This window comes from Artemia franciscana, unplaced genomic scaffold (genome assembly GCF_032884065.1).
Source record: "Artemia franciscana unplaced genomic scaffold, ASM3288406v1 PGA_scaffold_97, whole genome shotgun sequence".
In the NCBI taxonomy this organism is placed as follows: Eukaryota; Metazoa; Arthropoda; class Branchiopoda; order Anostraca; family Artemiidae; genus Artemia; species Artemia franciscana.
Genome location: NW_027062720.1, coordinates 115,209 through 130,110, shown reverse-complemented (window position 1 = coordinate 130,110; position 14,902 = coordinate 115,209). Strand labels below are relative to the sequence as shown.

At 38.8% G+C, this 14,902-nt stretch overlaps 1 protein-coding gene across 1 annotated transcript in view; it reads right to left on the bottom strand.

The window, feature by feature from the left end:
* Positions 1-25: 25 nt before the first annotated feature.
* Positions 26-14,902, bottom strand: part of LOC136042265 (eukaryotic translation initiation factor 4 gamma 3-like) — a 40,657-nt gene continuing 25,780 nt past the window's right edge. The window contains exon 8 of the mRNA XM_065727216.1: positions 26-717. Coding sequence (XP_065583288.1) covers positions 376-717 — 342 coding nt within the window. The 3' untranslated portion in view covers positions 26-375. The remainder of the gene's footprint in view (positions 718-14,902) is intronic.

Below are 14,902 nucleotides of genomic sequence, written 5' to 3'. Positions count from 1 at the left end.
CTGTTTGTGCTAATTTGTATTCGTTTTAGGATGGGCTCGGTTATTAATTATAATTTCAGTTTTGTTCGTTTTTGGTCTCATTTATTCATTGATAGTGATTTCTTTTCATTTTAAGCTTGAATTGTTATTTGGCTCTATTTTTGCCGTCTTTGGCTGAATTATATTTTAACATTTTATCAAACAAATTTAATAGAAGTGGTTACGGTTTAAAACTACAAGTATGTTTTTGAATTAGAAAAGGACACAACAACCCCACATTTAGGCATCCAAACTATGAATTTATAATTATAGTTGTAATGCCTACACTAATCTTGTAATACAAGTAATCTAAATGCACTCAGTTTAAGAACTACACAAGACAGAATGTTGTTAAATTTAAGACAGGCCAAAGCGAAGAAGAATAAAAGCAAAAACTTCCCTTTTTTGAGGCGGGCGGTAAGAAGACTGATCATCATCCCGTCCTTCTTTTTCTAGCCTTTCTTTTTCCTTTGTTTTCTTTTTCGTATTTTTCTTTGTCTTTGGATTTTCTCCTTCTCGGTATGGCACCCACCGATTTTGCTTCAAGTTAAGAACGTCCATTAACATAGATCGAATAGGAAACGACAAATCTTCGCTCTGGCTCAATTTCCTCATTTCATTGAGATAAACATCGAGCTTCGTCAGCTGAATCTGCATTTGCTTTCCCGAACTTTTAGATTCAGCAACTGCTCTTCGGAACTAAATATAAAATAAAGGTGGTTATTACTTTTTGTTGATTTCTTTATCGATGCATAAAAATAAGGGGCAGAACACACTCCCCATTAAGATTCAAACGATGAATCATAAAAAAAAAAAAAAATACTTCACTGGGATTCTTAAAAGTCACGTACGATTCCTTAACCAATTAAATAATAAAAAAAGTTTTTTTTAACTGAAAGTAAGGAGCAACATTAAAAGGACCAGAAATTACTCCGTATACGAAAGAGGATTTTTCTACTCAACGCCCCCCTCTTTACACTAAAGTTTGACTCTTTCTCTTAACTCTACTTTTTAAAACAGTAAAAAAATTTAGCGTAAAGAGCAGGGTGTTGAGGAGAAAAAGCTCCTTTCATATAAGAAGTAATTTCTGCTCGTTTTAATGTCGCTCCTTACTTTCAGTTAAAAAACTGGGATTTTTTATTTAATTTCTGAACGTTTTTGAATTAATGCATGTTTTGATTTTGGATTTCCACACATAAATAATTAAAACGAAATTTGCATATTATTTTTTTTGGCTAAATGGCTTTCTCATAGTTTTAATTGGAAGATTTTAAGAAAAAAAGAAGCGGGGATGGAGGCCTAGTTGCCCTCCAATTTTTGGGTTACTTAAAAAGGGAACTAGAACTTTTAATTTTTTACGAACATTTTCATTAGTAAGAAATATACGTAACTTATGAATTAACTTACGTAACGAACTTCTATATTCGTATGTTTGTATTACATATATGAGGGGGTTCATCCCCTAGTCAATACCTCGCTCTTTACACTAAAGCTTACATTTTGTCCCAGTTCCTTAAGAATAACTCCTGAATCACAAAGACCGTAGAATAAATAGTTGAAATTACTAAAAATACTTTAGCGTAAAGAGCGAGGTACCCCTCATATGCTTAATAATTTCTGTTCGTTTTGTTTTAATGCTGCTCATTACTTTCAGTTGAAAACACTTTTCATATTTATTATTTCATTGTTTTTTGTTTTTTTTTTAATGCTCGAGAATTCTGCGTCTCTTTCATTGAAATTCTCTTCCTCCGTGACAAATTCTTCCATGGAAATATCCTCCTACGTATTCCTCCATGGAAATATCCTCCTACGTAACCCTCCCTCAACTTATCCCCCCCCCAAACCAAAAAATCCCTCTGAAAACGTCTGTACACTTCCCAATAGCCATTACTATATGTAAACATTGGTCAAAGTTCGTACCTTGCAGCCCCTCCCACGGGGACTGTGGGGGAGTAAGTCGTCCCCAAGGACATAGTTATTAGGTTTTTCGACTATGGTGGATAAAATAACAATCTCATAATTTTGATCCGATGACTTTGGGGAAAAAATGAGCGTGGGAGGGTTCCTAGGTGCCCTCCAATTTTTTTGGTCACTTAAAAAGGGCATTAGAACTTTTATTTTCCCTTAGAATGAGCCCTCTGACGATATTCTAGGACCATGAGTCGATACGATCACAACTGGAGAGAAAAAATAAAATAAACACGCATCCGTGATATGGCTTCTGGCAAAAAATACGAAATTCCACATTTTTGTAGATAGGAGCATGAAACCTCTACATAAGGGTTCTCTGATACGCTACATCTGATGGTGTGATTTTCATTAAGATTGCATGACTTTTAGGTGTTGTTTCCCCCTATTTTCTAAAATAAGGCAAATTTTCTCAGGCTCGTAACTTTTCATGGGTAAGAGTAAACTTGATGAATCTTACACATTTAAAATCAACATTAAAATGCAATTCTTTTGATAAAACTATTGGTACTAATGTAACTGTTGGTAAAAGTTGATATCGTTACTACGAACTGTTTGATAAAGGACGTAATATTAGATGCGGGTTTTTCGAGAGTGGCTTTTGTAGGCTTTTGACAGTGGCTTGTAATTTGGCCCATACTTCTAGGTCTTCGACCCCAAATAAGAACTTAATTTCGTCGAAAAAGAGAAAAGCTACCCTGGCTGTGGGCCAGGCTACGTCCCCATCAGTCCTGTGTCAACGTTAAGTACTCTTGGGTCTAAACTTTCCAATTCGATCCCTGAATAAGTTTCCTGGTCAGCCCCGGTACACAAACTTTCCTATGCCTATTTCCGAAGCTTCATTTCAGTCTAGTAATCACCCTAGTGGTCACCCTACTACTAGGCAAATTGATCTTGAGCCTACCCATAGTACCCCCATCTCTGCTAAATATTATAAGCCTCAGTCACCCCCAGAAAGTGTCCATAGACCTCCTTACCCTCAACTCCTTTTTCAAATCGTTTGGCAATTACAACGAGTGTTTCTGGTCCTCATATTAGTAAACATAAGAATAATAAATTACGTTACCATTTCCCTAGGTTGATATTAAGTAATGCAGAAAGATTAAATTTTGAAAAACTTTACTGAGCTTGAAATTACGGCGAATAAACTAGCATCAGATTTAATTTGTATAACTGAGGTTCAGTCCCAAAACCTGGATACTCTGAAGACGGCTTATTTTAATGAGCTATTAAACTGCGCCCACGTGATTATTACCATAGTAAATAGTGTGGAGGGGTAATAATTTGTCGCCAAATGAAAGTAAATGTTCCAGGAATAAATGAGTAGGATGAAATAATTTGGATCAAAGTTAAACTGAAAGTTCTACCACACACATTAACTAATATCATTGTTGGTTGTTTCCATTATTCATCCGGCCAAAAATCGCAGCAGCGTAAATATTTCTTGAAAAAACTCCATGCATCGCTTGATTAACTTCAATCTAAACATCCAAATACTGTGATCCTAATTACCGTTGACGGAAATGAAGTAAATACAAGTCATCTTTGGCGTGAAGCTAATGTAAAACAAGTTGTTAATATCCAAACCACAAAAGGTGATAATTCCCTTGACATTATTTGTACAAACATGCATAAATTCTATCAAAGACCCAAGTCCCTCTCCCCAATTGGTGGTAGTTACCATTTTACGCTTTCGCTAAATCCGATACAAGATCATATCCACAAGTACAAATTTGATGTGTTTAAGTACCGACCAATTACTGATAGTGATCTGCTCAATTTTGGAACATGGCTTTCAGTAGAGAAATGGCAAGATGTATTTGCTGCCGACGAATCGAATAAGAAAGCCGAAATTTTTCAAGAAAAAATCATCAATAATCATTAACTTCATTTTCCAGAGTTCAGAAAGATAAGATGTTCTAATGATAAGCCGTATATAAATGATGCAATAAAAAGTTTAATCCGGCAAAAATTAAGACTGTTTCGCCAATGAAAAACTGAAAGAAGCTAACCTAATAAGGAAATCTATAAAAAAGCAGATTCAGAGAGCTTCGGCCCAGTGTTACCGTAATAAAGCAAGTGAACACTTTAAAGCACGACCGAAGCAGTGGTATAATATAGTGAATAAAATCAGTCGTAAAACAGTAAAAAAAAATGTTGGCTTTGATCTTGATGTTCCCTCTGAAACTACAGCTATCTCGTTAAATAAACACCTTGCTGCTATTGTACAAACCCTCCTTGCTCTCTCATATAATATTCCCCGCCTCCCAGTTCAGGACCAGGATATCCCTGTAGTACAGCATGTTGATGTTGAGGCAAAAGTACTTTAACTAAAGAAAACTTCAAAATGCCCCCTTGACATCCAAATTGATTTAATAAAAGCATTTCCTGATAAGTTATCAAAACCGTTATCAAGTATTTTTAATATAAACAGAAGTGGATCATTCCCTAAGTGCAAGAAAAAAGGTTATATCACACTAATACAGAAGAAAGGTGTTACATTGGATTTTTTATTAAATGGTGTTACATTGGATTTTTATTTTTATGGAGTTCTACCAATTATCTGAACACCAATATTCTCTAAACTGTACGAGAGTTTCGCAGAAGACTGGCCTAAGAAGACTTTTCTTGTACTTATTGATGAACAACAGTTCGAAAGCATGAAAGGTTTATCAACGATGCATTACCTGGCAAGTCTCCTCGATACTCTTTATAGATTACTTGATGAGCCAGGTACCTGGTTCAATCTCCTTTTAATTGACCTCCAAAAGCATTTTAATCAAGTTAGTCATTATGTTTTAGTTGAAAAATTGCTGAGTGAATTTACTGTATCCCTTTTTCTAGTCAATATTATTGCATCTTTTCTGTCAAATACGAGTCAAGTTGTTAATAATGAGAATCACTCCCTATTTCTTGGGGAGTTCTGCAGGGCACGCTCTTAGGTCCTTTACTATTTTTGGTTATGATTACCAATCGTGCTAATGAATGAGTCGATCAATGGAAGTTTGCGGATGACATGTCGTTGCTCGAAAAGTGCCGAAGAAATATTAGGAGCAGTTCATTGAAAATTCCCGAAGACGTTGCAAGTGAAGCAGCCCAGTCACAAATGAAAGTGAACCCCCACAAGGCTCGTATTATGACCTTTTCTTTTCTTAAATCTAAGCCATCATTTATTACCCCAATACAAAATGAAATAATTGCAACAAAAACTAAACTCTTCGGGGTCACACTGACTAGCAATTTGAAATGGGAGGCCTATATTTGCTCTAACAGGCTAGTAAATCTCTGTGTCTCCTTAAGCTATTTGCAAGTTTTTCATGCCCAAAAGCACATATCCTCCGCAGTGGTGCCATTTGGGGAAGGCAGGGGGCCACGGCTACCCCTGAAGTCTGGAGGGGCCCAATTTATCCAAGTAATTCTTTGTTTATTCGTACTTGTTCTACTTTTTTCTCCTATTTTACCGCATTTCTGCTGTGAATTATTATAAATTTATTACCCGTAAAAATCGGAAAAGACGGAGTATATAAAAGAAAAAGAAAGAAAAGCACAAAAATTTAAATACACTTTCACTACAAATATTATAAAATAGCACTAGTCCAGGGGTGGTTAGCTCTTAAAACATTGGTACTGAATTTGGAGATTCTTCTCTCTATGGCGATGAAAGGGTTGGTGACCTTATATTTCCTAGAGATGTCGCCATTGCTGTGCCACAAAGGGAGACGCAGGAGAAACTTAGCATATCTGTAGAATGCGCTGCAAATGGCTTTCTTTTCGGTAGCAGTGAATATTTTCCAGAAGGGAACCAGAGCAAGCAGATGGGGGATAGTTAAAGCATTGTATAGCCAGGCAAGGAGAGGACGGTTGAAACGATACTTATTGGCAACAAGTAATCCGTAAGACGCTCGTAGACGGGAGCAGAGGTGGTTTATCAGTGCTGAGCGTGTGTCCTTCAATGTAGAAGAAATAGGAAGGCCTAGATAGGTAAGGGACTCACAAGGCTTAATCAGAGTGTCGCCAATTTTAACGGAGAGGTTAATTGAAAGCTCATTTTTGGAACCATTGAAGAAAAGAAGTTCTGTTTTAGATTCGTTGAAGGAAAGTCTGATCTGCTTGTATGCCACTGCAAGTGAGTCGTAATTTTGTTGAAATAAAGATATCGAACGAGAAACATGAAGAATGTCATCAGCGAAGTTCAGCCGCGAAACATTAATCCCACGGAAAAAGCACGACGGCTTTATTACTTGTTGTGCTTCGATGATATCGTTATTAAACAGTGATGGTGAAGTTTTGCCACCTTGACGTGCGCCTTTCTTGACACTCAGCATTTCTTGAGAGGGAAAAGTGCCGGACGGAGAGGGGATCAGGATGACAGCCGAGAGCTTGTTGTACACACTGTCAACAGGGGAAATGATGCAAGAGCAAACACCTCGCTGAAGGGCTTTGAGCAGGATATGGCAATGGATGTCAGAATCGAAGGCTCTACTAACATCAAACACTCCATAGACGAGAAGATCACCATTTTTATCTGCATCAATAAGAAGATTTGCAAGAACACTGTGAACGTGTTCCCGTCCTGAGTGCTTTTTGAACCCGAATTGGTTGTCCGGAGTAGTGCATCGAAGTGCAATTTCATCAAAAATAAGGGATTCAAATAGCTTACAAAAAGCAGTTGAAATAGTGATCGGCCGATATGAAACACACTGGTCAGCTGGTTTACCTTTTTTGAGAACAGGATGGACCAATCCAACACCAAAGCTGTCTGAAACGAAAATCATTTGAAATAGCAAAGAAAGGTGCTCTAGGAGAAGATTGCTGGCAAAGCTTAAATGGGTACCAGATATACCACCGATGCCCTTAGATTTTTTTTTTTAAACTTAACAATTTTGCAACGCATCAAGGACGGAGTGACCCGAACACCAATATCCTTAACTGCAAACTCTAGCTCCTTATCGAGGGCCTGGCAAAAAGTGTTGTCTAGGTAGGAATTAGGGGTGAAAATTGGTTTCTGAAGTAGTCGCACCAGTCTTTTTCTGGCATGCAGGGTGGGTCATTGGAAGATTTGTTCTTAGCTCGAAGACACCATAAATCAGGAGGCAAATTATCGACAATCTCGCTGGTACGGGCAATTTCATTAGCCTTATGCTGTGCGATGGCTTTGGAAAATTTACGTTTCGTGTAAATACGAAAAACGTTGACTACTCCGGAGCGCGGCTTCCCACAATCTGCCCATAATTCTAGCCAGAATTTTGCTGAATCACAGGCGGCCAGGAGATTAGGATTGTTCCGCCAGTTACGCACTTGCGTGCCGTGGCGAATTTTGCGGACAGGAACTGCGCTTTTCTCAGCTGTATGGATAGCATGCGTTATCTCAGAACAGTAGATGTTTAATAGGATGATTTTTTCCGAGTCTACTGTCATTTTCGGACAACAGAGAAGTGCGAAAGGAATTCGGATCTTCGACAGCATGTAGTCACAAGAACTCTGGTAGGAATCGATGTTAGCAGCTTCCCAGTTGAGGCTGGACAACCATTTAGGTGGGGAATTTGTGGGTGAAGTTTGCGGCAAAGGCTTTATTGGAAAAGAATGACAGATCGGCATGTGGTCGGATATAGAGTAATCAAGAAGAACCGTAATATTAGAGGTGGGTTTAATCATAGAAGAACAATAGAAATAGTCCAACTGAGACACGGATTGATCCATCAATCTGGATGTACGTAAAATCGCGATCATTTCCAACATAGGTGAGACTTGGACAAGCATGGAGTAAGATCTGAGATCTATTGTTTTCAGGGTCAGAAAGTTCACAGTTAAAGTCACCAAACAGGAGACAACTTAGGCCTTCATCTTCATATTTTGATACTAGCTTGGCAATAGATGTACATGTGAGAGAGAACTTCCTCTCAGACACATCATTACGGTAGTTAGTAGGAAAATAAACTACGAATATGACCACATTCGAAACTTTAACCGCAAGGAAACTGTCAGACATAGCAACTAGATTACCAAGTAGCTCTTTCCGTATCATCAGGGCCAAACCACCTGAAGGCCTACAACGAGTGGACTCAGCATGGTGGAAAAACAAATTATGAGAAGACGTGAACTCCAACAGTTGACGACTATCGCTTGATAAGAGGTGTTCCTTGGGACCCACCACGTCAAACAGCAAGCAAAGTTCAGACAGTAGGTGATGTTTCGGTAGAACTTTCCCATTGATGTTCCAAGATAAAATTTTTAAGGTGTCTTCAGGCATTGGAATTCTTTAGAAGAGACTGATTGACAGGACATTTAAAACTGTAACATGGGTGGTCGGAGGAGTTGCAAAGAGCACACTTAAGTGCCTTGGTAAAAGGATTATCTTTGGTTGTGGAGTGGCTAGCTTCACCACGCCTGGAACATTTTTGGGTACCTGAGCACGCAAACGCAAAATGACCATATGACTGGCAAAAGAAGCATTGGGGTGGCAAGCGTTGAAATATACTAATGGGGAGTCTTTCGTATCCAATGATGGGCGGAAAGCGAATAGAAGACTCGAGGTCCTCTTTACACTCAAAAAGAAGCTTGAACGAACGGGTGTTTCGGATTTGAGTTGCTTTCAAACAGTTGGCAATCAGGTCACATAGGCTATTGTCGTTCAGGTCTTCAGGAACATAACGGATAATACCGATTAAGGAGGTAAATTAGAGTCTATGCTCGACTTTAGGGTTATTCCCGGTTATGCGTGACATAATAGATTCGGCACCACTTTTATCCTTTGTGACTACTTTCCAGGCGTCTCTACTGGGACGAAGCTCGATTATATTCCCACTAGCTTCTCCACATACATTCTGCAGATAAGCTTTACGGGAGTCAGGCTTTTTAAGGTCTAAGGGGGGCTTCTTGAGAATAACTGCATATGAAGGCTTGACCGGTGGAGTGCCTAATTGATTCATGGATGTAGCAAGTTTCTCAGCTGCACGGGTTTTTTTCTCACTTTCAATATAGTCCTTCAAATTATTGGAGATTTCTGTCACTTTTTGAGTAACAATAGCACTCAATTCATCAGGCGAGTTGGGACCTCCGTAGGATCGAAAATTACGAATTTTGACAATTTGATCCGGTTAGTCTTACATAACTGAATCAGCTTCAGCATATCTAACACATTATCGGCAATCTTTTGACGAGCAACGTTGCGACTCGAAGTATTCGAATAGTGCCAAAGTGTATCGTTAGCTTTTATAAGCGTATCCTTGTCATAAAATCCCACTGTCTTTTCGCAAATTTCATCAATCTTATTTGCTTGGAGCGCTCGCGATAAATAATTTAGCAAAGCAGTATGCACTAGTCTTTCTTTCTCACTCGACATTATGCTAATTTAGAAGTCTAGACACATTCAATAGGAAAAAATAACTGGTTTCTTTTTGCACGCGACAAGAGCTCATTAGCGGCTGATGTATAATTGACACATGAAATGTAATTAAATACCTGAATTTAAGTCAGTAGGTCATAATACTTTTAATCCATGTCAAAGTCTTTTTGAAAGAAAAGAATAGTCCAAATTTTTAATTCTTCAGCGACACGGTAAAATATATCTGCACTCTCAATGTTATAATATATTCCAAAGTTAATCCGGCTTATATTGTACACTGGTCAGATGCCAAATCAATATTCAATACTTTCTTGAATTTGCTATTATTACTAAATAGCAAATTCAAGATACTCGACGATTATTGCATTTCAAGAAAGTATCCTGTTTTTACCGTTCTCTCTATTTAATTTATGGTCACCATTTTGGCTGCTTCATAAAGTCCTTTCTGGGCTTGGACCCTTTGAAATGTCTCCAGTAATTAATTAATTCCGTCAGTTGGCACATTTATGTGCAGGCTAACATCTGGAAAAGAGGGGTATCCAGACCATTATGTCATTCGAGTTTTGTATTTAGTTTCTCGTTGCCCTTCATCAAATAAAGAACCGTGAAACAGTGTTGAGTTGTATTCAAGTTCAAATCGGATTATTGAAACATGAGTTCATCGGTGCGAGTGGTGCAAAAAAAGGAAGATAAAAGCCCAAAGGAAAGAAGAAGAATAAAGATGTAACGACGATTGGCTTTGTTTTTCAAACTGACTGTAAGTAAATCTACCACATTTTATGGGGACAACTCGTCGGCAATCGAAAGTTTACCGACAAACGAGCAGACCCTGGACGTGAGACAACTTTCTGAAGAGACAAATCTGTGGGAACCACAAACGGAGGAAATGACTTCCAGAACGATCACTACTAATTTATCCGTGAATCCGTATAATAACCTCTGCTAACCAGTTTTGATTGACTATCCCGCCAACAGCATCGGGAATCGCAAACAAAATTTAACAGCTCCTACTTCTTGGCATACCCATGGCTCGAATATTCGATAGAACAGGACTCAGTGTTCTGTTTCAATTGCCGACATTTCAGTGGATCTTCGATAAGATCAGGTGCAAGGTATGGAGCTAGAACATTTATTTACGTGGGATTTAGAAAGTGGAAAGACATTTCTGAACTGATAAGGCTACACGAAAACAGCGACCAACACAAAGCATATACCATTTCTTTGACTTAGTTTAAAGCTATTAAGATGGAAGCAGCTGAATCTGTTGCGTCATGCTTCTCCAAAGAACGCAAAAAGGAAATACTAGAGAATAGGCACTCCGTAAAAACTCTACTAAAACCTACAGCATTACTTGGACGGCAAGGTATTGCGTTTCGTGGCTATGATGAAGGGGATTCTAGTACCGATCAAGGGAATTTCGTAAAGATAGTACGTCTTTTAACAGAAATCAGCCCGGACTTGATGAAAAACTCTCATAAGGTCTATGGCCATTACATGTCACACGAGTACCAAAATGACTACATTGAGGTCATAGGAAATAAAATAAAAAGTTCTATAGCCAAAGAAGTCAGAGAAGGAAAATATTTTGCCAGTCTTGCTGACGAGATAAAAGACCTCTAAAAAAAAGAACAACTCGCGATCTTAGTGTGCTATGTTCATGACCTGAAAATCAAAGAAAGGGCCATAGGTTACTACCATATGAGCAAGGTTGACGCTGAGAGTTTGGCCGACTTCATTTACGACAAAATAAAGGATATTGGCATTGACTGGTCAAAGTGTGTTGGACAGTGCTATGACAGGGCCTGTATAATGAGTGGACACTTTTCAGGAGTACAGGCCCGTGTCTAGAAATAAGCACCACAAGTGGTGCACACACACTGTCATTCCCATATACTTAATCTTGTCATTGGCGATTGTATGCAGCAAATGCAAAGAAGTTCATCAGTATTTTCAGTTGTGCAAACAGTTTACATTTTCGTCTTCAACAGCAAAACTCGATACCAGTTGTTCGTCAAATCCCAGAAAATTGCCAATGTGCCTGTGCTAACCCTTGAAAGGACAGTAGTGACACGTTGGTCTTACTGGTATAGATCATTGGTTAAGATCTTGGTTAGATATGACTGCATACTCCCAGTTCTGTCAGTAATTCAAGAATCTTCGTAAGATACCTCAATTTTCATGTTTTCCAAGAATTCTGGTTTCCCCCTCCAACTCCCTTCAATGTCACCTGATCTGGTCGGGATTTCAAATGAGAATTCTAAAGCACAAGATCCTTCTAGATATCAAATTTCATTAAGATCTGATCACCCATTCGTAAATTACAAATACCTTGTTTTTCTCTAATTTTTCCAAATTACTTCCCCTCCCCCAACTCCACCAAAGAGAGCGGATCCGGTCCAGTTATGTCAGTCACTTATCTTGGACTTGTGCTTATTCTTTCCACCAAGTTTGATCCTGATCTCTCCACTTTAAGCGTTTTCCAAGATTTCCGCCCCCCCCCTAATGACACTGGATCCGGTCGGAATTTCAAATGAGAGATCTGAGTTTCGAGGTCCTTCTAAATATGAAATGTCATTATGATACGATTACTCTTTCGTAATTTAAAAATACCTCATTTTTTTCTAATTTTTTAGAATTAACCCTCCTCCTCCCAACTCAACTCCCCCAAAGAGAGCAGATCCGTTCCGGTTATGTCAATCCCGTATCTAGGACTTGTGCTTATTTTTCCCATCAAGTTTCATCCCGATCCCTCCACTCTAAGCGTTTTCAAAGATTTTAGGTTCCGCACCCCCCCCCCAACTTCCCCTTCATCGGATCCGGTCGGGATTTCTAATATGAGATCTGAGTTTCGAGGTCCTTCTATATATGAAATTTCATTAAGATACGATCACTCTTTCGTAAGTTAAAAATACCTTATTTTTTCTAACTTTTTTGAATTAACCCTCCTCCCCCCCCAACTCCCCCAAAGAGAGCAGATCCGTTCCGCTTATGTCAATCCCGTATCGAGGACTTATGATTAGTTTTCCCATCAAGTTTTATCCCGATCCCTCCACTCTAAGTGTTTTCCGAGATTTTAGGTTCCCCAAAAATCCCCCAATGTCACCGAATCCGGTCGGGATTTAAAGTAAGAGCTCTGAGATACAATATCCTTCCAAACATCAAATTTCATTAGAATTCGATCACTCCTTCGTAAGTTAAAAATACCTCTTTTTTAATTTTTCAGAGTGAACCCTCCTCCCCCCATCTCCTCCGAAGAGAGCGGATCTGTTCCGGTTATGTCGATCACGTATCTAGGACTTATGATCATTTTTACTACCAAGTTTCATACCTATCCCTCCACTCTAAGCGTTTCCCAAGATTTTAGGTCCCCCCCCCAACTTTCCCCACCGTCACCGGATCTTTACGCCTTTACTAATAATGCTACCAAGGTAAGTGAAGCTGCCCAGTTGATCATTCTTTTCGTTACCCAACGTCACCTTTTCATCTTCACTCATTCCTAACCTTATGAAATTAGTCTTCTTTCAAACCTGTCCTAGCACCCTCAACTCGCAATACCTCCAAAATTTCATTCATTTTGCTCAAACTTTCATCTAGGATGCTTAAATCATCAAAATAATTTAAGTCCAGGAAATTTTTACTTCCTTTAATTCCGTGTTCTCCCATTACTTTTCCTGTCTTTCTAAAAATGTCCACCAAGAAGCCCATTAAATGATCCATGTAAATGAAGATAGAACATAACCCTGCTTAACTCCTGATTTAATACGAAACCAGCTGCTAACCTTATATCCTACTTTAACCGCAAATATGTTATTCTGAAAATCACTTTGATGTATTTGTTTGGTACAGTGTAGGGAAATACTTAAGTAAAAGTACTTAAGTAATTACTTAAGTAAAATATCTGAGTACTTGTACTCTACTTAAGTAGAGAATTGCTAATGTACTTAATACTTATACTTAAGTAAATATTGAAGTACTTAAGTGTGCTTAAGAACTCAAGTACTTTCTTCATGGCACAGAAAAATAATACTGGCATGATACAGAGCCAATGCGTCATGTTAAGGGAGATTCCTTTACTGTAAGACCGTTGAAACTGACACAGTCAAAAGTGAATTCTTTGGTACTGGACTATATTGTGGATGAGATGCAACCCTTGTACACTGTTGAGAAGCCGTCGTTCAAAAATCTGATAACAGGTCTTGCACCATATGCAAAGCTTCCAGGAAGAATGCAAAAATTGAAGCAAAATGAAGCAACATGTCGTTGACAGCAGACATTTGGTCTGCCAACAACAAAAGCTACTTAGGAATGACTGCACACTTGCTCAACAAGCATTTGAAATGGAAATCTTATGCCCTTTGCTTGTTCTCGGTTCAAGGGCTCACACACTTATGACAGAATTGCTGAAAAACATAATGGCGTATTTGCCAGGTACAAAATTGCAGTTGATAGAAAGGTACTAGGGGTTTTGACCGATAACGCCTCTAACTTTAGTAAGGCATTCAGGGAATATCTGATGGTTTCTGATGAACGTGTTCAAATCAGTGATGAAGAAAACGAGGATGAAACAGGACAGAATGGCTCATTCTATTTTACAAACGTGGGAGAGATACTCGATTCTCATGACAACCCTGAGTATTTCCAACTTCCCCCACACTTCAGGTGTGTCAACAACACACTTAATCTTCTTGCATCCACCGATGGGGATACAGCCCTATGTGATGTTGCGTATAAGAGGTAGTACCACGCCACTTTCCCAAAGTGTATTGCTCTCTGGGATGCAGTGAATAAGAGTTCAAAAGCTGCTGATACTGTGAAACAGGTATATGACAAACTGCTTATAAGACCTGTGGTAACCAGTTGGATCTCGACGTATGACAGTGTCAAAATTTGATTGATTGTCACAAAATTGGACAGCTTGCTGACGTATGTGATGCTTTGCAAAAACCCATCTCCTGATGTTGAAATTCTTGAAGAATACATGAAAATTATGGAGCCAGTTGCAGTGGCATTGGACATTCTTCAGGGGGAGGAAAAAATATTATTTTGGTACTATTTATCCTACAATCAAATCGCTTGAAAGGAAGCTCAAAAAGCTGAAAGATTGCCTATAGTAAGCCAGCCTTACGTATATGCTCTACTTGTGGGTCTCGAAAAAAGATTCCTCACGATCCTGGACGAGAGAGTTCTTCATGCAAGATACTATGTTACTGCCACTGCAAGTCATCCTTTCTTCAAATTGAAGAGGTTTCCTGATAACCAGAAGGATGTAGCAGTTGAACTATTAGTGGACGAAGCAAAAAATGTCGAAGATTTCAGAAGTACTGACGAGGCTGATAAAGGTAGCAAAGGAATACTTTGATCTTGACTGATGAAGAAACAATTCGTGATAGTTCTGGCAACCGTGGCCGTGAAACCCACGGTTTCACGGCCAGAGGTTTTGTCACAATTGAATGAGAGGCGAAAGGAACTATCTGTGCTTAAAGTGTACCCCAGGGTAATGAAAGTTTTCAGGAAGCACAACTAAATCATTCCTTCTTCTGCACCTGCAGAATGACTTTTTTCGGTGGGTGG